The sequence below is a fragment of the Somniosus microcephalus genome, chromosome 7, assembly GCF_052327205.1.
Source record: "Somniosus microcephalus isolate GS21.2 chromosome 7, FLI_Smic_1.0, whole genome shotgun sequence".
Taxonomy (NCBI): domain Eukaryota; kingdom Metazoa; phylum Chordata; class Chondrichthyes; order Squaliformes; family Somniosidae; genus Somniosus; species Somniosus microcephalus.
The window spans coordinates 155,939,461-155,965,859 of NC_140993.1; the positions used below are offsets into that span (position 1 = coordinate 155,939,461).

General features: G+C 43.0%; 1 protein-coding gene across 4 annotated transcripts in view; it reads left to right on the forward strand.

Annotated features, from left to right (window-relative positions):
* Nucleotides 1–26,399, forward strand: part of sulf1 (sulfatase 1) — a 601,332-nt gene that overhangs the window by 554,472 nt on the left and 20,461 nt on the right. For all 4 annotated transcript variants that reach the window (XM_085993124.1, XM_085993123.1, XM_085993126.1 and 1 more), the window contains one exon: nt 14,590–14,713. In XM_085993124.1, coding sequence (XP_085849250.1) covers nt 14,590–14,713 — 124 coding nt within the window. The remainder of the gene's footprint in view (nt 1–14,589; nt 14,714–26,399) is intronic.

The following is a 26,399-nucleotide window of genomic DNA, read 5'->3' on the forward strand; positions in this document are numbered from 1 at the left end:
ATGTTGGTCCCTTAGAGGATGAGACCGGGAAATTAATGGTGGGAAACATGGAGATGGCAAAAACGCTGAACAAATATTTTGTATCAGTCTTTACGGTAGAGGACACTAAGAACATCCCAACACTGGACAAACAGGGGGCTCTAGGGGGGGAGGAGCTAAATACGATTAAAATCACTAAGGAAGTGGTACTTGGTAAAATAATGGGACTCAAGGCGGATAAATCCCCTGGACCTGATGGCTTACATCCTAGGGTCTTGAGGGAAGTGGCATTAGGGATTGTGGCTGCATTGGTAATAATTTTCCAAAACTCCCTGGACTCAGCAAAGGTCCCGGCAGATTGGAAAACTGCTAATGTAACACCCTTATTTAAAAAGGGTAGTAGGCAGAAGGCTGGAAACTATAGACCTGTTAGCCTAACATCTGTGGTTGGTAAAATGTTAGAGTCCATTATTAAGGAGACAGTAACGGGACATTTGGATAAACATAATTTAATAGGACAAACTCAGCATGGTTTCATGAAGGGGAAGTCATGTTTGACAAATTTGCTTGAGTTCTTTGAGGAAGTAACATACAGGGTGGATAAAGGGGAACCAGTGGACATAGTGTATTTAGACTTCCAAAAGGCATTTGACAAGGTGCCACACAAAAGATTATTGCTCAAGATAAAAAAAATCACGGGATTGGGGGTAATATTCTGGCGTGGGTGGAGGATTGGCTCTCTAACAGAAAGCAGAGAGTTGGGATAAATGGTTCATTCTCAGACTGGCAATCAGTAACTAGTGGTGTTCCGCAGGGGTCAGTGCTGGGTCCCCAACTCTTTACAATCTATATTAACGATTTGGAGGAGGGGACCGAGTGTAACATATCAAAGTTTGCAGATGATACAAAGATGGGAGGGAAAGTAGTGAGTGAGGAAGACATAAAAAACCTGCAAAGGGACATAGACAGGCTAAGTAAGTGGGCAGAGATTTGGCAGATGGAATACAATACTGGAAAGTGTGAGGTTATGCACTTTGGCAGGAAAAATCATAGAGCAAGTTATTATCTTAATAGCAAGAAACTGGAAAGTACTGTAGTACAAAGGGATCTGCGGGTCCTGGTGCACGAAACTCAAAAAGTTAGTATGCAGGTGCAGCAAGTGATCAAGAAGGCCAATGGAATGTTGGCTTTTATTGCCAGGGGGATAGAATATAAAAACAGGGAGGTATTGCTGCAGTTGTACAAGGTATTGGTGAGACCGCACCTGGAATACTGCATACAGTTTTGGTGTCCATACTTAAGAAAAGACATACTTGCTCTCGAGTCAGTACAAAGAAGGTTCACTCGGTTAATCCCGGGGATGAGGGGGTGGTCATATGAGGAGAGGTTGAGTAGAATGGGACTCTACTCATTGGAGTTCAGAAGAATGAGAGGCGATCTTATTGAAACTTATAAGATTGTGAAGGGGCTTGATCGGGTGGATGCGGTGAGGATGTTCCCAATGATGGGTGAAACTAGAACTAGGGGGCATAATCTTAGAATAAGGGGCTGCTCTTTCAAAACTGAGATGAGGAGAAACTTCTTCACTCAGAGGGTGGTAGGTTTGTGGAATTTGCTGCCCCAGAAAGCTGTGGAAGCTACATCATTAAATAAATTTAAAACAGAAATAGATAGTCTCCTAGAAGTAAAGGGGATTAAGGGTTACGGGGAGCGGGCAGGAAATTGGACATGAGTCTAGGTTCCAAATGGTCATGGCCCTGTGGGTAGTGGAGTGGGCCCAGGGGCCGTGTAGCCTGGTTCTGCTCCTACTTCTTGTGTTCTAATTCTGTGTTAGATTTCAGGAGATGGTTTTATTCCTGTTTCTGGCTGGGGTGGAGATCGCCTTTACAGAAGGTAAGTACTGTAGAAAATATAGGGACAGAGTGATCTCCTGGACGAGTTTCGATCGCCTAGATGGGTCGGAGAGGAATTTCCCAGATTTTTTCTCCCAAATTGGCCATTGGGTTTTTTATCTAGTTTTTCACCTCTCCCGGGAGATCACATGGGTTCGGGTGGATGGAGAGTGATAGAAGATTTGAGGTTAGGATCAGATCAGCCATGATATTATTGAATGGTGGAGCAGGCTCGAGGGGCCGATTGGTCTACTCCTGCTTCTATGTCTTATGTTCTTATGTTCTTATTGGCCTTCAGTCCCATCAATTTTCCTAACACCATTTCCCTACAAATACTGATTTCTTTCAGTTCCTCCCTTTCATCAGACCCTATGTTCCCCGGCATCTCTGGGAGATTATTTGTGTCCTCCTTTGTGAAGACAGAACCAAAGTATGTATTTAGTTGGTCTGCCATTTCCTTGTTTCCCATTATAAATTCCCCCTGATTCTGACTGTAAGGGACCTACGCTTGACTTGACTAATCTTTTTCTCTTCACATATCTATAAAAGCTTTTACAGTCAGTTTCCCTGCTAGCTTACTCTCATATTCTATTTTCCCTTTCTTAATTAATCCCTTTGTCCTCCTTTGTTGACTCCTAAACTGCTCCCAATCCTCAGGATTATTGCTTTTTCTAGCCAATTTATATGTCCTCTCCTTGGATCTTATGCTATCCCTAATTTCCCTTGTTAGCCACGGTTGAGTCACCTTTTTTGTTTTATTTTTATGCCAAACTGGGATGAACAAATTCTGTAGCTCATCCATTTGGTCTTTGAATGTTTGCCATTGCCTATCCACCGTCAACCCTTTGAGTGACATTCCCCAATCAATCCTACCCAACTCGCTCCTCAGACCATCATAGTTTCCTTTATTTAAATTGAGGACCCTTGTCTCTGAGTCAACTACTTCATTCACCATCTTAATGAAGAATTCGATCATATTATGATCGCTCCGACCCAAGGGGCCTCATACAACAAGATTGCTAATTAATCCTTTCTCATTACATAATACCCAGTCTAAGATGGCCTGATCTCTGGTTGGTTCCTCGACATATTGGTCCAGGAAACCATCCCGTAAACACTCCAGGAATTCCTCCTCCACAGTATTGTTACTAATTTGGTTGGCCCAATCTATATGTAGATTAAAGTCACCCATGATGACTGCTGTGCCCGAATGTTATTTGCCACTGATCAGCCCAAGCTTGAATGTTGTCCAGGTCGTGCTGCATGTGGGCACGGAGTGCTTCATTATCTGAGGAGTTGTGAATGGAACTGAACACTGTGCAATCATCAGTGAACATACCCACTTCTGACCTTATAACTCTGATACTACACATTGGTCTCATGGCTGTTCTTTGAACTGTCTCCATGTCTTTAATGTCCCTTTGTCTCTCAGTGACCAGAACAAACCTGAGTAGGAACATAGGAACAGGAGTAGGCCATTTAGCCCCTCGAGCCTGTTTCGCCATTCAATGAGATCATGGCTGATCTGTGAACTAACTCCATATACTCACCTTTGCCCTATATTCTTTAATACCTTTTGGTTCACAGAACTCTATCAATCTCAGATTTAAAATTAACAATTGACCCAGCATCAACTGCAGTTTGTGGAAGAGAGTTCCAAACTTCTTCCAACCTTTGCATGTAGAAATGTTTCCTAACTGCACTCCTGAAAGGCCTGGTGGCTATGTCTCCTAGTCCTGGATTCCCGAGCCAGCGTAAATAGTTTCTCTCTATCTACCTATCAGTCAAGTCGATACATTTTAAGTATAAGAACATAAGAATTGGGAGCAGGAGTAGGCCATACAGCCCTTCGAGCCTGATCCGCCATTCAATAAGGTCATGGCTGATCATCGACCTCAACTCCACTTTCAAGCCCGATCCCCATATCCCTTGATTCCCCTAGAATCCAAAAATCTATCTATCTCAGCCTTGACTATACTCAATGACTGAGCATCCACAGCCCTTTCAAGAAGAGAATTCCAAAGATTCACAACCCTCTGAGAGAAGAAATTCCTCCTCATCTCAGTCCTAAATGGCCGATCCCTTATCCTGAGACTATGCCCCCTAATTCTGGACTCTCCAGCCAGGGGAAACAGCCTCTCAGCATCTACCCTGTCAATCCCCCTCAGAATCTTGTATGTTTCAATGAGATCACCTCTCATTCTACTTAACTCCAGAGATTATAGGCCCAATCTACTCAATCTCTCCTCATAGGACAACCCTTTCATCCCAGGGATCAATCCAGTTAACCTACTCCAACCTCCTTGCAATAAAGGCCAACATGCCATTTGCCTTCCTAATTGCTTGCTGTGCCTGTGTTTCCTGTACGAAGACACATAAATCTCTCTGAGCATCAACATTTAAGAACATAAGAAATAGGAACAGGAGTAGGCCAATCGGCCCCTCGAGCCTGCTCCGCCATTCAATAAGATCATGGCTGATCTGATCCTAACCGCCAACCCACTATCACAGAACCATCTCCTGAATCTAACAGAATTAGACACACGAAATAGGAGCAGGATCAGGCTATACGGCCCCTGGGCCCGCTCCGCTACCCACAGGGCCATGACCGATCCGAACCTAGACTCATGTCCAAATTCCTGCCCGCTCCCCGTAACCCTTAATTCCCTTTACTTCCCTTTACTTCTAGGAAACTGTCTATTTCTGTTTTAAATTTATGTAATGATGTAGCATCTACAGCTTTTTGGGGCAGCATATTCCATGGACCTACCACCCTCTGAGTGAAGTAGTTCCTCCTCATCTCAGTTTTGAAAGAGCAGCCCCTTATTCTAAGACTATGCCCCCTAGTTCTAGTTTCACCCATCATCGGGAACATCCTCCCCGCATCCACCCGATCCAACCCCTTCACAATCTTATATGTTTCAATAAGATCGCCTCTCATTCTTCTGAACTCCAATGACTGGTGTCCCAATCTACTCAACCTCTCCTCATATGTCCACCCCCTCATCCCCGGGATTAACTGAGTGAACCTTCTTTGTACTGACTCGAGAGCAAGCATGTCCTTTCTTAAGTATGGACACCAAAACTGTACGCAGTATTCCAGGTGCGGTCTCACCAATACCTTGTACAACTGAAGCAATACCTCCCTATTTTTATATTCTATCCCCCTAGCAATGAAAGCCAACATTCCATTGGCCTTCTTAATCACTTGCTGCACCTGCATACTAACCTTTTGAGTTTCGTGCACCAGGACCCCCAGATCCCTTTGTACTTCAGTACTTTCCAGTTTCTTGCCATTAAGATAATAACTGGCTCTACGATTTTTCCTGCCAAAGTGCATAACCTCACACTTTCCAGTATTGTATTCCATCTGCCAAATCTCTGCCCACTTACTTAGCCTGTCTATGTCCCTTTGCAGGTTTTTTATGTCCTCCTCACTCACTACTTTCCCTCCCATCTTAGTATCATCTGCAAACTTTGATATGTTACACTCGGTCCCCTCCTCCAAATCGTTAATATAGATTGTAAAGAGTTGGGGACCCAGCACTGACCCCTGCGGAACGCCACTAGTTACTGATTGCCAGTCTGAGAATGAACCATTTATCCCAACTCTCTGCCTTCTGTTAGATAGCCAATCCTCTATCCATGCCAGAATATTACCCCCAATCCCGTGATTTTTTATCTTAAGCAATAATCTTGTGTGTGGCACCTTGTCAAATGCCTTTTGGAAGCCTAAATACACTATGTCCACTGGTTCCCCTTTATCCACCCTATATGTTACTTCCTCAAAGAACTCCAGCAAATTTGTCAAACATGACTTCCCCTTCATAAAACCATGCTGACTTTGTCCTATTAAATTATGATTATCCAAATGTCCTGTTACTGTCTCCTTAATAATGGACTCCAAAATTTTACCTACCACAGATGTTAGACTAACCGGTCTATAGTTTCCAGCCTTCTGTCTACTGCCCTTTTTAAATAAGGGTGTTACATTCGCAGTTTTCCAGTCTGCCGGGACCTTTGCCGAGTCCAGGGAGTTTTGGAAAATTATTACCAATGCATCCACAATCCCTACCGCAACTTCCCTCAAGACCCTAGGATGTAAGCCATCAGGTCCAGGTGATTTATCCGCCTTGAGTCCCATTATTTTACTGAGTACCACTTCCTTAGTGATTTTGATCATGTTTAGCTCCTCCCCCCCTTTAGCCCCTGTTTGTCCAGTGTTGGGATATTCTTAGTGTCTTCTACTGTAAAGACTGATATTAAATATTCATTCAGTGTTTTTGCCATCTCCATATTTCCCACCATTAATTTCCCGGTCTCATCCTCTAAGGGACCATCATTTACTTTAGCCACCCTTTTTCTTTTTATATAACTATAAAAACTCTTACTATCTGTTTTTATATTTTTTGCTAATTTACTTTCATAATGTATCTTCCCTTTCTTAATCAATCTTTTTGTTATTTTTTGCTGTCTTTTAAAGTTTTCCCAATCCTCTATCCTCCCACTAGATTTGGCTACCTTATATGCCCTTGTTTTTAGTCGAATACTATCCTTAATTTCTTTACTTAGCCACGGATGGCTGTCTTTTCTTTTACACCCTTTTCTTCTCAGTAGAATATATATTTTTTGGAAGTTGTAAAATAACTCCTTAAATGTACACCACTGATCATGTATCGTCTTACCCTTTAATCTATTTTCCCAATCCACTCTACTCAATTCCGCTCTCATACCTTCATAGTCTCCTTTATTCAAGCTTAGCATGCTTGTTTGAGATCCAACCTTCTCACCCTCTAATTGAATATGGAATTCAACCATGTTATGGTCACTCATTCCAAGGGGATCCTTTACTAGGACATTTTTAATTAATCCTGTCTCGTTACACAGGACCAGATCTAAGGTTGCTTGCCCCCTGGTCGGTTCAGTTACATACTGCTCAAGAAACCCATCCCTAATACACTCAATGAACTCATCCTCAAGGCAGCCCTGCCCAATTTGATTTGTCCAATTAATATGATAGTTAAAATCCCCCATAATTATAGATGTTCCCTTATTACAAGCCTCAACTATTTCCTGATTGATACTCCGTCCAACAGAGTTGCCACTGTTCGGAGGCCTATAGACTACGCCCACTAGTGTTTTTTTCCCCTTATTATTCCTTACCTCCACCCAAACTGTTTCATTATCCTGATCTTTTGACCCAATATCATTTCTCTGTATTACAGTGATTCCTTCCTTTATTAACATAGCCACCCCACCTCCCCTTCCTTCCTGCCTGTCCTTCCTGATCGTTAAATAACCTGGTATGTTTAATTCCCAGGCATTGTCACCCTGCAGCCATGTTTCTGTAATGGCCACAAGATCATACCCATATGTAGTTACTTGTGCCATTAACTCGTCTATTTTGTTACGAATGCTACGTGCATTCAGATAGAGAACTTTCAAATATGTTTTGTGACACTTAGTTCCTGCTTTTGCCCTTTTTATTTTTACTATTTAATAGTTTCCAACCATTTAAAAAATATTCTGTTTTTCTATTCTTCCTACCCAAGTGAAGAACCTCACATTTCCCCACATTTTACTCCATCTACCACCTTATTGCCCATTCACTTAACCTGTCTATATCCCTTTGCAGGCTCTTTGTGTCCTCCTCACAACTTACTTTCTCACCTAGCTTTGTATTGTTAGCAAACTTGGATACATTGCACTCGGTCCCTTTATCTAAGCCATTAATATAAATTGTAAATAACTGAGGCCCAAGCACTGATCCTTGCAGCACCCCACTAGTTACAGCCTGCCAACGGGAAAATTACCCATTTATCCCTACTTTGCTTTCTGTTCATTAACAAATCCTCTATCCATGCTAATATATTACCCCCAACCCCATGTGCCCTTATCTTGCGTAGCAACCTTTTATGTGGCACCTTCTCAAATGCCTTTTGGAAATCCAAATATACTACATCCACTGCTTCCCCTTTATCTACCCTGCTAGTTATATTCTCAAAAAAACTCAAATAAATTTGTTAAACATATCCCTTCCCTAAAACCATGTTGACTCTGCTTAATCATATTGGCCCAGAAATTCGGGTCTCCACGGGTGAGTACACACAGGGTACTCACCCGTAGGCCCGATGGAAGTGCCGGTTTCCTGCATGCACTGCGCATGCACGGGAAACCAGCACTTCCGTTCCTCTGAACCAAGAGGTTCAGAGGTCGAACGCGTGCGCGGGGGAGGCTGCGCGTGCACATGGAACTTCGTTTTTTTTTACAGGTTTTTCCGTGAGGGAAAATCTGCAGAATTTAGACATTTAAAAAGCAGGCGTAAGGCCTGCTTTTTATAAGGTAAGTGGTGAATTAATTAAAATTAAAACATTTTTTCCACAGGTTTATTATTTTTAAATACTTTAAAGCAAGGTAAGTTTATTTTTAGCCCCTTTAGAAAATAAAATTATTTTTTTCAAAAATTTAAATTATTGTTTAAAATAGTTATTTCATGTCATTTATAGTTTATTGTAAAAATGTAATGTTTTTTTAAAATTTATTTGAAGGTTTAGTGCTATTTTGGGGCCGTAGTATTTATAAGTCTTGACAGCACTTCCTGTCAGACTTATGAATGGAACATTCCCTGCTCCGATTGGCTGCCCATGGCCCACGTGATCCCAGGGGACGCATCGAACTAACTGCGCCCCTGGGATACGCAAGCACTGCCCGCCGGCAGCTGGACCAGGCCCCGGATCAGAATTCCACGGGGCCCTACAGCTCAACTGCCGGCGTGCAAGGTAAGTGCAGGTCGGGGGCTTGCACCCGCGGGAAGCCCCCGACCCGAATTTCTGGGCCAATATGATTTTCTAAGTGCCCTGTTACCACTTCCTTAATAATGGATTCCAGCATTTCCTGACGCCTGATGTCAGGCTAACCGGCCTGTGATTCCCTGTTTCCTCTCCCCCTGCATTCTTGAATAATGGTGTTACATTTGCTACCTTCCAATCCACTGGGACCGTTCTAGAATCTAGGGAATTTTGGAAGATCACAATCAATGCATCCACTATCTCTACAGCCACCTCTTTTAGAACCCTAGGATGTAGGCCATCAGGTCCAGGGGATTTGTCGGCTTTTAGTCCCATTAGTTTCTTAAGTACTTTGGGGGAAAAATTCAGTATCGCCCCATTTGGGGCGCCATTATCGGCCGTGCGCAAAGTTTAGTGCCCAGCGTTAATTATTGCCTTCGACGGCAAACTTGGCTTTTATCGCCCCTGGACGTGATTGGAGCGCTAAATCAGGTGCTTCACACCTGTTAAAGGCCGAGCAGCGAGGCGCTACCTCACAGCATTGGCGAAGCAAGGAAGGGCAAATCAAAATGAACCTGCAAAGTGCTGCTCAGTACCCAAAACCCCTTCACACAGCATTGAATCTCTCCAGAAGAGTTTCTCTCTCTCTCAGAATGCGTGGTGCAAAAATGTCACCAATAAAAAAAGGCAGGAAGCGGTCACCTTTAGGGTTGCAAAGGGGTGGAAAGTTTCCGGTAAATTTCCGGAAATTTTCCACGGGAAGTTTAGCTTGGGAATTTTGGGAATTTTGCCCAAAAAAGCACATGCTAGCATAATATTGTTTTTTTTGTATTTCTTTCTTTTTTTTCCACAGGTCCTCTCTTAAAATTACTAACAGAGATGGAATCTTAATTATTAAGGAATTTCGTAATCAATATATGTTTATCTTCTTACTTGGCTTGTTTTAATAATTACAAGTTTTGTGTGTGACTGTGAACAAATGTGTCCTGATTGGTTGGATGAGTGGATGAGCGATTAGCTCCCTCTATTTGTAATATTTGCATATCGAATTGTGATTGGCCTGCAGGCATCTGTAAGACTGCTATAGTTTTTTTAAGATCCAGATTAGGGGTCCTGAGGGAAGTCATTTTGTTTTCTGCTGATGTTGTGATGATGCAGTAAGTAAATCAGACTTTATACCAAATAAACCAGTTACTTGTTGAACTCTGTTGTCCTTCAATTTAAAATATACAAAATAATACACTATTGGTGATGTAGCACCGTGTGTGTACAGGTCATGCTTCCATCACATGGAGCATCAGCAAAAATGTACTCACCCTGTTGCAATCGTGCTGATCGACCGCAGTTCGACACAGAGATGATTGCCCTTTATTTCTCTGCATAGAACAATGCCACGTTTACCGTCGGATGTGTGGAAGCATTTTACCCCAGGCATTAAAGATGGAAAGACTGTGTACATGTGCAAACACTGTAGAAAGCCGTATGTAAAGAATGCCACAAAGATGCAGCAGCATTTATCCAAATACAACAACTTCACTCATATTACGTCTATTGGGTGCGCAGCTCATGGGCTTAACCTGCTCCTCAAGGACATCATGGGATTGAGAACCATGGAAGCACTGTACAAGAGAGCCAAGCAAGTTGTTAAGTATGTCAGGGGAAAACAGGTAGTTGCAGCAACCTACAACTCCAAGCAAATGACAAAGAACAAGAACACCACACTGAAGCTGCCCAACAACACTAGATGGGGTGGTGTTGTCATAATGTACAACAGCCTTCTGGAGGGTAAGGAGTCGCTGCAAGAAATGGCAATATCCCAGTCTGGGGATATGGAAACCACCATCAAGAAAATATTGCTGGATGATGTGTTTTGGGAGAGAGTGGTTAGCAGCCTTAAACTACTCTCACCAGTAGCATCTGCAATTGCTCAGATTGAAGGAGATGACGCTGTTTTGTCAGATGTTCTCAGGCTTTTTACTGATTTAAAAGAACAAATCAGCATTGCCCTACCCACATCCCTGCTGCTCAAAGCAGAGGAGAAGGCAATTGTTCAATTCATACAGACGCGTCAAGAATTTTGTGTCAAGCTGATTCATGCTGCAGCATACATGCTGGACCCAAAGCATGTTGGGAGACCAATACTTTCTGGAGAACAGATCAACAGCGCTTACAGTGTGATTTCTACCCTCTCACACCATCTCAATCTGGATGTGGGCAAAGTTCTGGGAAGTCTGGCAAAGTTCTCTACCAAGCAAGGTCTTTGGAATGGGGATGGGATATGGGAATCATGCAAGCATATCAGTGCACATACCTGGTGGAAGGGACTTTGTGCACCTGAGGCCCTGTCACCTATTGCATCGGTGATACTCCAAATCCCACCTTCATCAGCGGCCTCTGAACGAAACTGGTCACTTTTTGGGAATACGCATACAAAGGTGCGCAACAGGCTGACTAACAAGAGAGTGGAGAAACTGGTGGCTATCCGGGCGAACCTACAACTTATTGAGCCAGATACAGAAGTGTCCACCACACAGCTAGACACTGACACAGAGGAGGAAATGGACACGTCAGAGCCAGAGTCAGAGAATCAGGAGGAGCAATGAGGAGTAGAAGACTCAGAAGACTCATGAGTAGAAGACTCAAAGGGACAAAATAAGGACAAATTACAGGCTAAATAAGCTGACGCTCTTTTTATTTTATTTTAGATGGGTCTTTTTTGTGGGGGTTCAATAAAGTTCAAAATTATAACCTAAATAAAGTTTTGAAAGCCTGTTTTTATTTGTATGGAACAGTATGTCTATTTTGACGACAAAGATAATATAAGGGTCAGAGACAAAAACCATCAGTGTGCAAAAAAACTCAAAATTCCCAAAATTCCCATAAATTCCCGAAAATTCCCATGGAAAGTTTCCTCTTTTAAAAATTCCCAGAATTTTGCAACCCTAGTCACCTTTAAATAGCGCTCCCCCAGTCCCTTTCTGACTGCAAAACGCTCCCCTCAACCTGTCATTGCTAGCGGCAGGCGGTAAGGCAGGGGGCACCACTCAATATCCAGTCCGGGGCGTTGCGCACTCGACTGATGTCACGATCTGCCAGCGCAGCAGATCGTGGCGGTAGTATTTAGCGCCACTGCAAAATGTCTAGTTAATTTTGCGAGTGGCGCAAATATCGCCGCGCACAGGCGCTAGTTGCTTTGCGCCCCTTTAGCGCCCTCTTAAGGCGCTAACGGGAGGCGCAAACAACTGAATTTTTCCTCCTTTTTCTCCACTGATATAATTACTTTAATTTCCTCACTCTCATTAGCCCCTTGGTGCCCCACTATTTTTGGTATGCATGACTTCCTCTAAGCTGGGCTTCACTGTTTTAACCTATATAGTTCAGCATTCTATTTGCTTGGTTGATTCCTGCTTCACAATGATTGGACATGTTTAGCATTGAGTTATCTAAGACAATGGATCTCTTTCCCCTTCATGGTTAGCTATTTTAACACCATTCATGGAGTATATGTATTAGCAATCTTTTTTCCTAAGTGCAATACTTTGCACTTTCCTATATTAGATTTCACCTGCCATTGTTTTGCCCATATTTTTTCTAACTTACTTTGTAGTTCCCAAGCTACTTCCTCAGACTGAACTGTCCCTCTGAGTTTAATATCATCTGTAAATTGAGAGCCCCTCCACCCCAGGCGTAGAGGATAAGTCAAGTAAATAAGTTATTACTTTACTAAAATACTCACCACTAGTAATTAGTATAGATAAGGGGAAGCGAGATAAGTACATGAGAGCGAAAGGAATAGAATGATGTGGTGATAGGGTGAGATAAAGTAAAGTGGGAAGAGGCTCATGTGGAGCATAAACTTGTTGGGCTGAATGGCCTGTTTCTGTGCTGTAATATCCTATATAATTACTATTACTACTGTGTTAACTCCTTTATAGAAATTATTTATAAAAACCTGGTCCAGGATGGAAATGAATCTCGGCGATTAACCGTAGACCTAGATGATCTAATACTCTATGGAACAGGATGGTTGTTGTCCTACTTGAACAATGGAATTGTCACTTAAGAAATGTGTAGCATACTGGCATATGTGAACCTGGCTTCAAAACCAACCAGAGAAATGGGTGAGAAGATGATGAAAACAGCAGGGAAAATCAGGCAGCGAGGTCTAGCGCCGCCTCTCCACCATGACCTTAATTTTCCTCTCACCACCCTCACTCTGACCACTACTGCCTGTTGCATTCTTGCCTGTGGCATGTAAATGCTGGCCAGGGTAGATGGGGCCTGGGTTCCTAGCATGTTTCCCTCCCATCTGCCTCTGGGGCCAGGTGATAGGCCTGGATAGGTAATGCCCCCTTCTGTTGTAAATGGAGGGAGAGAGCCTAGTAGAGGCCTCCACCCTTCATTTTGCCTTGATTGCTTACCTGATGATGGCCTCAGTCTCACCTGAGACCTTCAGTAAAAGAATTGATGCAGTCCTAGGGGTTCTATGGCCCTTTCATTCTTGTCTCCCGCTTATTCTGGGGCTGCAACGGCAATCCCACTGCAGAGCTGTCCGGACCGTCCCGGAGTCTCACTCGTGGGACTCCTGCTTGCTGTAGGAGCCCACCATGAATACATAATGACACCTTACCCAGGAGATTGGGCCAGGGTCGGCCCATGGAAAGTAGTCCTGCCATGGCCTGTCGAGGCAGGACAAAGAAAATCCAGCCCCTGGAATGAAAGTCTCCCCTTTCTAGCAGCTGATGTTTAAATGGCCTTTTTTCATAGTTTATTGTTTTATGCTGTTACAAGTGGACGTTGCCCAAACCTATTTCACATAAGATCATTACAGCTGTTAGAGAGAACAAACTTTCATTTCATCACTCTGGCTAGTTATGAAGTTAACTTCACAGATGCTAGGTATTCTTGAAGCACTGTACAGTGTCTTTTGCCTGCTGCTGCAGTGTCTTACTTGTACTCTGAATGTAGAACCCAGATCCCTCTGCATCTCAAAGCTCTGCAATCTCTCACCAGAGCTCCGAGATGCAGAGGGATCTGGACGTCCTAGTGCATGAATCGCAAAAGGTTACTATGCAGGTACAGCAAGTAATTAGGAAAGCTAATAGAATGTTATCGTTTATTGCGAGGGGAATTGAATACAAAAGTAGGGAGGTTATGCTTCAGTTATACAGGGCATTGGTGAGACCACATCTGGAGTACTGTGTACAGTATTAGTCTCCTTATTTAAGGGAGGATGTAAATGCGTTGGAAGCAGTTCAGAGAAGGTTTATCAGACTAATACCTGGAATGGGCAGGTTGTCTTATGAGGAAAGGTTGGACAGGCTAGGCTTGTATCCGCTGGAGTTTAGAAGAGTAAGAGTTGACTTGATTGATTGAAACATACAAGATCCTGAGGGGTCTGGACTGGGTGGATGTGGAGAGGATGTTTCCTCTTGTGGGAGAATCTAGAACTAGGGGTCACTTTAAAAATAAGGGGTCGCCCATTTAAGACAGAGATGAGGAGAAATTTTTTCTCACAGAGGGTCGTGAGTCTTTGGAACTCTCTTCCTCAGAAGGCGGTGGAAGCAGAGTCTTTGAATATTTTTAAGGCAGAGGTAGATAGATTCCTGGTAAGCAAGGGGGTGAAAAGTTATCGGGGGTAGGGGGAATGTGGAGTAATCGGATCAGCCATGATCTTATTGAATGGCGGAGCAGGCTCGAAGGGCCAAGTGGCCTACTCCTGCTCCTAATTCGTATGTTCATATGTTTGTATCTATGTACGTATGTTATCGCCAAAGGCTTTATAAAATGAGCATCCCCTCATTTAAACTCAAAAGTCAGGTTCTTCATTCTGGCATAGTGTTCATCACAATATTGTTGCAAAGTGCATCATCCATAGGCTACCCTGTGAAAAAGGAAGGCTGATTTCTGTTTTTATTTTGTGATTTCAGCTGACTAATATGGTACACATGGTTGAACGGGAAATTCTTAACCAGTTACACATACAATTAATGGAGCTGAGAAGCTGCCAAGGACACAAGCAGTGCACTCCACGGGCTAAGGGTGTGCAAACAGGTAATCAAGGATACAGTGATTGTCCGGAGCTCTCTTCACACGGAGTCTTCACTTAGCTGTGAGAAAGAAATTGTAAAAAAAAAATGAATTTCTGCTATTGTCCACATTTGTCAGCAAAGAATTTAATTTGTGTAATTTTCCTGGAATGGCATTCCTTGTATCAGTGAAACATAATTTTTCCCCATTGCTCCTTAATTTTTCAGGTGAAATCTTCATGGAAAACTGCAGATTAGGATCACATTTGTAAAGTGTTTAAAATGGATCAAAAATCTGCAACACTCTTTTAAGTTAAAAGCCCCACAAAATTTACATTTTCACCAAACAGTTCCTATGTTGAGAGTCCAGTGTAGAACATGTTATATGGGACAGGGCAGGACACCAAGTTTATTCAGTTTATTCAGCCTGCTGGTTCACATAATTCTTTTCCTGACAGTCATAAAAATGTACATTTTCTGCTTTCATTTTTGAAAGCAATTCAATTGCTGATGTGCATCACTGTTCTTTAATATTAATCATTGTTGAATGCTGAACCAGTATAATTATGGACCCTTTGATTAAAGAGCCAGCATCCATTTGTCCCTTTTTAACATTTCCAGTAAAAAATCAAAACAAGCATGAGTTTTAATTTTATGTTTACTTTTTTGACTAGGAGTAACTCACTGAAGCACTGGAAGCCTTTATTTTTAACTCTTAAGCTGCCAGCAAGTCCAGAGACAGTTGCGTAGTGTTCAGCGAATACACTGTAACATGGGAACAACTGGCAGAGCCTTGAAATTACGCTGATATTAATGTACAAATGCTTAACGTGTTGATATGAAATTCTTTCGCCTGCTATTTTAACAAAGTAGTAACCAATGTTCCTTACTTTTTTGTTGGCGTGCGGGCCCTTTAACTGGCTGCACGGACCATTTAAATGTTTGCGCATGCGTGGTTTTTCTCCGGTGCGCGGCCTGCACGGGACCTCCAGAGCACTGCGTAACTGCACAGCATAACGGGAACATTGGTAATAACCCATTTTTTAAAAACTGGTTCATTTTAATTATCAGTGTTGTGAAGAATGTATCATATTCTAAATGGAACAATGCCTCTGTTAAAATAGCAGCCAAAGGAGGTTGGTTTGCACATTAATATCGCACAATGCAATTTCAAGGGCTAAGTTTTTGTCAGCTTGACTCAGTTGGTGGCACACGCGCTCAGGTCAGATGGTTGTGGGTTTGAGTCCTGCTCCAGGGGGTTGAGCACATAATGTAGGCTAGGTCTCCAGTGCAGTACTGAGGGAGTGCTGCATCATTGAAAGTGCCAACCTTTGCATGAGATGTTAAACTGAGATCCCACCTGCTGTCTAGGTGGATCAGGTGAGCATTAGTATTCTGATGTCATTATTCGAAGAAGACTAGAGAATTCTAATGGTGACCTTCCCAACATTCCTGATTATTCATCCCATGGCTGCTCATGAGATACTTTTAGCACAGAATGGCTGCTATAGTTTGTCGACGTGACAACAATCCCTGCACTTCAGGAAAAAAGTAACTCATTATGTAAATTGCTTTGAGAAGTTTTGACATGAAAGGCGCTATATAAATACAATTATTATTTATTTATATTATTGCATTACTACAGTAAAGCTACTCAGATGTCCAGAATAGCTTTATCTGTAATATTAACCCCAACTACAAAAATAAAAATATAAAATACAGTTTTTAATAAAAATTTAAACTTTTAAATATTTCCATCCCATCCCTGTGTTTCTTTTATTCAACCTCTTGAAGTCTTTCATCCCCTATTTTCTCTTCACATAATTTTATTGCTTTTAATTTAATTTTACCTATTTCTATCAAGCCTAACCCTAATCCTCTCTAATGTGAAACTTTGTATTTACCTTCTTTTTGTGCCCCACTGTCCATTTTGGAGGGGGTTGAGCAAATTCCAAAATATTGTTCTTCCTTTGTTTTAAAACTGATTTTGAAGGTTTTTTTTCCAGCCAATCAAAGATTAACATGACTATGTCTTTGGCACATCAGCACATATCAAACAGAAGTTCTGACTGAAAGAGTGCACTAAGCACCAGCCCTGGAGCCCAACAAGCTCACCTTTTATAACCAATCCGGACACAGATTACTGATTTTAGATCAGATGTATGATAAGTCAAACTTGAGGGTTTACTGAAACACAAACTTGACAAAGTGATCTTTCAAATGTAATATTTTGGTATCCATGTTGTAAAGCATCTACCACAAATAGGTCTCTGCCCCAAAAACATGAATTATCCTCTCGAAAAAAAATAATTGTTATTAGCCCACATAACCAACTTAAACTGATTTCTTATATATATTTTCCTATCTGTAACTTGTGCATAATTAGGCAGAACAGAGGAAATAAATTTAAACGAAGAAGATTGACTTATTAGAACTACTTTTGTGTGTGCGGAGGTGCATACAGTAGCTTTAAGCATGTAGTAACTTTGTGTAGATTAATTACCCTGCTTGTAGATGAGGTGTGGATAATCATTCTTTTCTGGGAATTGAGAACAAAAATGATGCATTCACAGAGCCACACAGCAGAAATTCAGTTATAAAATTAAATACGGAAGTCTAAGAAAATGTCAATAGTGAAATACAAAGTTAATGTAATAGTATAAACAGTTACTGTTAGCATCAAGCTTGTTCTGAAGCTAATATTGAATATAAAATCAGGTACTCAGTGTCATGGGGATCATTTTGACTGTGTGCGATAGTGTAAAATGGGCGATAGCGATCCGGTAGCCCCTCTTACGCCGCTCCCAATTTTTATTTCTATTCAAATCAATGGGAATAAAAATCGGGAGAGATGTAAAACGGGCTGCCGATTCGCTATTGCTCATTTTACACTTTAACACAAAGTCAAAATCTACCCCACAGGCTTTTATATGTTTCCACTGCCTAATAAAATGTGTAAAGAAGCTGACCGTCCTAACTGAACTAGTTTGCAATGATACGAGACTGCTGTTTACTCTCTCTATTAGTCTAGGTTTCCCAGCCATGTTCTCTTGATTAATTCTTGTGTCAAAGGTTACTTTTTCTCTCTATTTTAACCATATTACATTTTTCTTCAGGTAATGCATGGACAGATACATTGTGAATAATTTTACCGTTCTAAAAACATTAACAAAAATTACTCTTGTATTTTCCTAATCAGGAAATAAAGATGGAGGAAGCTTTGATCAGCACAGGTATCCATACTTTTTATTCTCTTAAACAACTTTATTTCCAACCAATTGCATGAGCTGGCACATTGAAGCTTTTTTTTTAGTTTTGTTGTGCATTGCACTCAGCATTCTTTGTTGCATGACAACTCATCCTTTAACAAATAACAGCTAAATCTTATTTCAGATCATCTGTTTTACTCAACTCTGCTCTTTGGGTACCACAGGAGTCCGAATAATTTGCTTTTGTTGTGATCCCAGTTCAGTTGCTCCTCGAAGGTGAAAGTGATTTCAAACTGAAGAGAAATTGTTTAATTCCTATCATTCTCCCCATCACTCTCTCACACATGTAAATATACACATGTATACTCACACACTTACACATATCAAACACACACTGACACAGACACTTGATAATTGAAAAACTGAACACCATTGGGGTAGAGTTTCCACCACGTTGCGCTGGCAGTTTGCCCAAAATCAACCAGCGCAAAAGATTGAGTAATTTCAAGCACAAGTTGCATCTAGCCTAAATCGAGTTTCTGCGATCTTTTGCGCTGGTTTAAAGAACATAGCACTGGAAGCTGGCTCCACCCACAAAACTGGCCACGACCCCAGATCAAATTAATCACCATGATGGGTTTCCACTAATTGCGCCCATTTGTGGGCCTTCAAGGAAGCTCTTAAAGTTAAGCTGGTGTTTTTTCGGCATGAGGGCACTAATAGGCACCTTTTAAAAGCATTTAAATATTAAATACTTAATTTACTAAGAAACTGACTACCGTACACCAATGAAACTAGTAAATGGTTCTGTATGTTTTTTTTTAAGTCATTTTCAGTTTTTCCAGTTATTTAAAATCAGGTTACTCACAGATGGTGGACTAGACATTCTTATTAAAAATGCTTATTTTTTGTGATAAACTCATTTTCAGCTGGATTGATAAAACTGCCAGGTTACCACTCTGAAATATACCAAGGAATATTTTTAACGCAAGGAAAATAAAATAACAATGATGTTCTAAAACACTGCCCGATTGCGCTGGTCCATGGAAGATTTTATGTTTGTGATTATGCCAATAAGTTTGAGCGGAATCTTGAACCATAACTTCACTTCGTAAAACTAGCGCAAGTTTGAGCACAATTTACACCCAGATTGCTGATTGCGGCCAAAGTGGAAACTTTACCCCAATATGTTTAGTGAAATTCTACAATGAAGCTATAAACACTTGATATTTTTTTTAAATCAGTCTAATAAAAATTTCACAAATATAAATTTCTAATTCCAGTTAAATTGCCTGTAAAATGTCATCTGTATCCATTAACTGGGGCTTTAAGTTCTACCAAATCACAATCTTGTGACCCCCATCCTGAACCAAGGATGGTAATATACAGACTAGTTAGAATGTTCTAACATTTTCTCTTATGTGGACTGTGGTTCAGTAGGCAAATTGGAGTAATTCTACTTCAAAAGTATTTTCTATCATTAATGTCGGATGTTTTCAATAATTTTGCTCAAACTTATCAACATCCATGAAAGATTTGGAGCCTGAATTAAATTTTCAGTACATTCGTAAGTAATTTTTTTAACCTTTCGTCTATTTATAATTGGTAAGCTTCATATTGCCTTTTCCATCTTGCAGTTATCTTCTAAAATCTAATATGAATTACTAAACTATCTTAACCATGAAAAACACAAACTTCCATTGGTGCCACAGAATGTGACAGTATGAGTTTGTATCTGTAATCCCTGCACAATAAGCTTGACAGGACTGTTCATGAAAGTGCTGAGTGGAGGCGAGAAGCTTCTCCACAGGCAGCACAAGCAGATTGGTACAAGTCATGCTGGACCTTTCTCCAATAGCTTCTGGGAACCGGAGTCAGAAAGGAATTGGTAAAGGAGAAGGACAGCTATCTGCCCTCTTATTGTAAACTGGGATGTAACGCAGAGAGATCTTAAAGTGGGAGGAAAGCAAATGTATTTAAAAGACTAGGGCCGGAATTTTTACATTGAAGAGAATGCGGGTTCGCGAGCAGGTCAGCAGTTAAAAGCGTCAAAATTGACAGCACGTCAGGAACCCACCTGCATCCCGCCGGCTTCCCCATTTAACTCGGGTGCGTTTCCCAGCGCTCGAGAGAGGTGGGCGACCTCATTGAAGTAGTTAACAGCTCGCTGACAGACCCTCAAGAGGCTTTTTAACCTAAGGTTTCAGCTTTTACTGCTTGTGCATGGGATTCACAGACTTTCTGAAGCTCACCTGTGAAGGCAAGGTGAGAGCTCAGTGGCCATTGTGCAAGTTCATTAAGTGACAGCTGGAAAAAACACATAAATACTCCCACCTTACACCTGCTTCCTTGCCTGAGGGAAAGGCTCTTGGTCACACCATTTTGTGCAAAAATTTTGTTTTCAGGAGTTTGCAGTTGATTTCTGCACCCTCGGAAGTCACTCTCACTACATTGGAGGATTGTGCCTCTGATCTCCACTTTACCTGGCATCTGTCAGATCAGCATGGGTGCCTCTTATACTGTTTCACCTTGGACCTCTGATTGGGACCAAGATGAGCCGTAGCAGCAGCAGTCGCCTTCCCCTCATCGACCTGATGCTCCACAGGACAAATGGGATCAGCACAGGGGTGCACCTCACCAGAGGCGATACCCCCAACACAGGGTATACAGGCAGCGGATGAGCTTCTTGGACATGACTGAGCAGCAGTGCTTCAGGAGGCTCAGGCTATCATGCCAGGTCATGGCAGTCATTTGTAGCTTGCTGGAAGAAGACCTGCTGCCCAGAAGACCTGGTGGACACACCTTACCAATGGCTGTCAAAGTCACCACCACCCTCAACTTCTTCGCCTCAGGCTCCTTCCAGGGGTCTGCAGCAGACATTTACAGGATCTCGCAGTCAGCCTCCCACAAATGCATCACCCAGGTGACCAATGCCATATTTCACAAGTCATGCACTTATGTACACTTTGCCACTGATGAAGCCAGTGTGACTGAACGGGCGCTCGGCTTTGCGGCTCTGGCTGGTTTTCCACAGGTGCAGGGCAACATCACCCAGGAGTGTTCGTGAACCAGAAGGGCTTCAACTCCCTCAATGGGCAGCTCATCTGCAACAACAAAAAGATCCTCATGCATGTATGTGGCAGATTTCCAGGGAGCTGCCATGACTCTTTCGTCCTGCGCCAGTACACCATCCCTCAGCTCTTCGCACCTTCGAATAGACTTACCGGCTAGCTGCTTGGAGACAAGGGCTATTCACTGGAAGATATGGCTCATGACACCCTGTAGGAGGCCAAACAATGAGGCTGAAGCACGCTATAATCAAAGCCACATGATGATCAGATGTGTAATAGAGCAAGCAGTCGACATGCTGAAGATGCGCTTCAGATGCCTTGACAGATCTGGAGGAGCCCTTCAGTACGCACTAGCCAGGGTCTCCAGAATCATCGTCGTATGCTGCACGCTGCACAACACAGTGCAGCAGCAAGGATTGCAGCTGCAGGAGGAGCAGAGTGCACAGCCTCTTTGGAGGAGGAGGAGCAGGTGGAACATGAGGAGGAAGAACCTGAGGTGAACATGGCACCATTAACAGCCCACATTGCTGCTTGGGAGGCCCGGGATGGCCTCATAATGGCACGATTTAGTTAAGTTACACCAGTGCACCCATCTGGCTCCCAGATGCTGTACCAATCCCCCCCCCCCCACCCCCACCAATATCATAAAGCAGTCCTAAAATGACCAAACCATTCCTGTCACACACAGACCCATTGCTCGAGGTTAAGTAATGTCTCACCATTCACTCCAAGTGACAAAGCCACTTCCCAGGTAATAGGCAAAAATGGACAAGATGGGAAAGTGGTGCAAAGAAATAAGTTTATGTGCATCATAAATAGAACTGAAACTTAACAATAACATTTTGAAAAACACCCATGTGCATACCCTTGTGCATCTACGATTGTGTCATTTACTTCTACTTGTGTCATGTGCTTCTATGAGGTGCAGCCGCTTCAGCAGGGGTAGAGGCAGGCTGCTCACTTCCCTGCTCTGACTGCTTAGACACTTTTGGCGGATGTCCTCTGGGTTTTGAAACCTGTGATGGCCCCGCCAAAGACTGCTCCTCCTGCAACTGTGCAGGGGCAGACTCGGCCATCGGGATCCGAGGTAACATGTGGGGTTCTGACTGAGTGGGAGGCAATGGGGAAGAAGTGGGAGCGCTTTGAGCAGAGCCCCACTTCCATGTTCCCTCTCATGGGCCACCCACACTTCCCTGCTAGCAAGGAGCTGATGAGCACCATGCTGCACAGCAGTGGGGCCATGAATGCCCAAATCTATATTGGTATCCCTCCTAGAGATGATTGCTATCAGTGACTGAAAGCTGTTGTCCACAGCAAGCATGGGATCCTTTGACTGGCATATTAGCTGCTCCATGCAGGTGGCCATCATTTCCGTGGAAGAGCACATCGTCACCATCGCTTGCGACATGATGCTCCTCATGTGGAGATGGACTCCTCCATTCTCTCTACAGTCGCACACATCGTGGCTGGGAAAGCTGTCAGAGCCTCGCACATTTGTTGCTGCTCCTTCAATTAGGAGAGCTGTCCCACAGACTCGTCAAGCAACAGCCTGACATAGTCATACTCACAGAATCATTCCCTTCAGCCAATGTCCCAAACTCCTCCATCACCATCCCAGGGTATGTCCTGTCCCACCGGCAGAGCAGACCCACCAGGGGTGGCAGCACAGTGGTACACAGTCGGGGAGGAGTGGCCCTGAGAGTCCTCAACATTGACTCCGGACCCCATGAAGTCTCATGGCTTCAGGTCAAGCATGGACAAGGAAACCTCCTGCTGATTACCACTTACTGCCCTCTCAGCTGATGAATCAGTACTCCTCCATGTTGAACACCACTTGGAAGAAGCACTGAGAGTGCGAGGGCACAGAACGTACTCTGGTTGGGGAACTTCAATGTCCATCACCAAGAGTGGCTCGGTAGCACCACTACTGATTGAGCTGGCTGAGTCCTGTAGGACATAGCGGCCAGACAGGGCCTGCGGTAGCTGGTGAGAGAACCAACACAAGGGAAAAACCTACTTGACCTCGTCCTCACCAATCTACCTGTCGCAGATGCATCTGTCCATGACAGTATTGGTAGCAGTGACCACCGCACAGTCCTTGTGGAGACAAAGGCCCGTCTTCACACTGAGGACACCCTCCATCGTGTTGTGTGGCACTACCACCGTGCTAAATGGGATAGATTCAGAACAGATCTAGCAGCTCAAAACTGGGCATCCATGAGGCGCTGTGGGCCATCAGCAGCAGCAGAATTGTACTCCACCACAATCTGTAAACTCATGGGCCTTTAAAGAGGAAATAGTTTGAGTACAGTTGAGGTACATTCCCACTTGGGGGAAAGGTAGGGCAACCAAAGTCAGAGCTCCCTGGATGACGAAAGAGATAGAGTAGATGAAGCAGAAAAAGAGCGCGTATGACAAGATGTCAGGTTGAGAATACATCTGAGAATCAGGCTAACGATAGAAAGTTCAGAGGAGAAGTGAATAAGAAAATAAGAGGGGCAAAGAGAGGGTATGAGAATAGAATGGCAGCCAACATAAAAGGTAATCCAAAAGTCTTCTATAGGCATATAAATAGTAAATGGATAGTAAGAGGAGGGGTGGGGCTGATTAGGGACCAAAAAGGAGACCTACACATGGAGGCAGAGGGTATGGCTGAGGTGCTAAATGAGTACTTTGTATCTGTCTTCACCAAGGAAGAAGCTGCTGTCATAGACATAGTGAAGGAGGAGGTAGAGGAGATAATGGATGATATAAAAATTGATAAAGAGGAGGTACTAGAAAGGCTGGCTGTACTTAGAAACATAGAAACATAGAAGATAGGAGCAGGAGTAGGCCATTCGGCCCTTCGAGCCTGCTCCGCCATTCAATGAGATCATGGCTGATCATCCAAATTCAGTACCCTGTCCCTGCTTTCTCCCCATATCCCTTGATCCCTTTAGCCTTAAGAAATATATCCAACTCCTTCTTGAATATATTTAATGAATTGGCCTCTACTGCCTTCTGTGGTAGAGAATTCCACAGGTTCACCACTCTCTAGGTGAAGAAATTCCTCCTCATTTCTGTCCTAAATGGCTTACCCCTTATGCTTAGACTATGACCCCTGGTTCTGGACTCCCCGGCCATCATAAACATCCTTCCTGCATCTAGTCTGTCCAGGCCTGACAGAATTTTATAGGTTTCGATGAGATCCCCTCTCAATCTTCTAAACTCCAGTGAGTATAAGCCCAATCGACACAATCTCTCCTCATACGTCATTCCTGCCATCCCAGGTATCAGCCTGGTAAATCTTCGCTGCACTCCTTCCATGGCAAGAACGTCCTTCCTCAGGTAAGGTGACCAAAACTGCACACAATACTCAAGGTGCGGTCTCACCAAGGCCCTGTACAACTGTAGCAAGACATCCTTGTTCCTGTACTCGAACCCTCTTTCTACGAAGGCCAACATACCATTTGCCTTCTTAACCGCCTGCTGCACCTGCATGCTTACCTTCAGCGACTGGTGCACAAGAACACCCAGGTCGCTTTGCACGTCCCCTTCTCCCAATCTATTGCCATTCAAATAATAATCTGCCTTCCTGTTTTTGCCACCAAAGTGGATAACCTCACATTTATCCACATTATAGTGCATTTGCCATGTTTCTGCCCAATCACCCAACCTGTCCAAATCGTACTGGAGTTTCACGACATCCTCCTCACAGCTTACCCTCCCACCCAGCTTTGTGTCGTCTGCAAATTTGGAGATATTACATCCAATTCCCTCGTCCAGATCATTAATATATATTATGAACAGCTGGGGTCCTAGGACCGATCCTTGCGGTACCCCACTAGTCACTGCCTGCCACTCGGAAAACGACCCGTTTATTCCAACTCTTTGCTTTCTGTCCGCCAACCAGTTCTCTATCCAAGTCATACCTTGCCCCCAATCCCATGTGCCTTAATTTTGCACGCTAATCTCTTATGCGGGACCTTATCGAAAGCCTTCTGAAAGTCCAAATACACCACATCCACTGGTTCTCCCTTATCTATTTTACCAGTTACATCCTCAAAAAATTCCAGTAGATTAGTCAAGCATGATTTACCTTTTGTAAATCCATGTTGACTTTGTCCGATCCTGTCACTGCTTTCCAAGTGCTCTGCTATAACATCTTTTATAATGGACTCTAGCATTTTCTCCACTACTGATAATTCCCCGCTTTTTCTCTACCACCTTTTTTGAATAGTGGGGTAACATTAGCTACCCTCCAATCCATGGGTACTGTTCCAGAGTCTATCGAGTTCTGGAAGATGACCAGCAATGCATCTACTATTTCTAGGGCCACTTCCTTAAGTACCCTGGGATGTAGATTATCAGGCCCTGGGGATTTATCGGCCTTCAGTCCCATCAATTTTCCTAAAACCATTTCCCTACAAATACTGATTTCTTTCAGTTCCACCCTTTCATCAGACCCTATGTTCCCCGGCATCTCTGGGAGGTTCTTTGTGTCCTCCTTTGTGAAGACAGAACCAAAATATGTATTTAGTTGGTCTGCCATTTCTTTGTTCCCCATTATAAATTCCCCTGATTCTGACTGCAAGGGACCTACGCTTGACTTCACCAACCTTTTTCTCTTCACATATCTATAAAAGCTTTTACAGTCAGTTTTTATGTTCCTTGCAAGCTTACTCTCATATTCTATTTTCCCTTTCTTAATTAATCCCTTTGTCCTCCTTTGTTGAATCCTAAACTGCTCCCAATCCTCAGGATTATTGCTTTTTCTGGCCAATTTATATGTCGTCTCCTTGGATCTTATGCTATCCCTAATTTCCCTTGTTAGCCACGGTTGAGTCACCTTTTTTGTTTTATTTTTATGCCAAACTGGGATGAACAAATTCTGTAGCTCTTCCATTCGGTTCTAGGACCACTGCTTTTCTTGATATATATTAATGACGTGGATGTGGGTGTACAGGGCACAATTTCAAAATTTGCAGATAAACCAAACTTGGAAGTATAGTGAACAGTTAGAAGGATAGTGATAGACTTCAAGAGGACATAGACAGGCTGGTGGAATGGGTAGACATGTGGCAGATGAAATTTAATGCAGAAATGTGAGAAATGATACATTTTGGTAGAAAGAATGAAGAGAGAAATATAAACTAAAGGGTACAATCCTAAAGGGGGTGCATGAACAGAGAGACCTAGGGGTATATGTGCCCAAATTATTGATGGTGACAGGGCTGGTTGAGAAAGCAGTTAAAAAGCTTACAGGATCCTGGGCTTCATGAATAGAGGTATAGGGCTGGATTTTCATTGAGGAGTCGGGTAGGAGGCGGGACTACAACTTTCGGGGTTGTAGTCCTGCCCCCATCGAGTTCTAGCCAACCCATGCGATTTTGACTTGATTGACCTTGTTGAGCCCACCCAGCGGGCTCAGCAGGCCAATTAAGGGCCACCC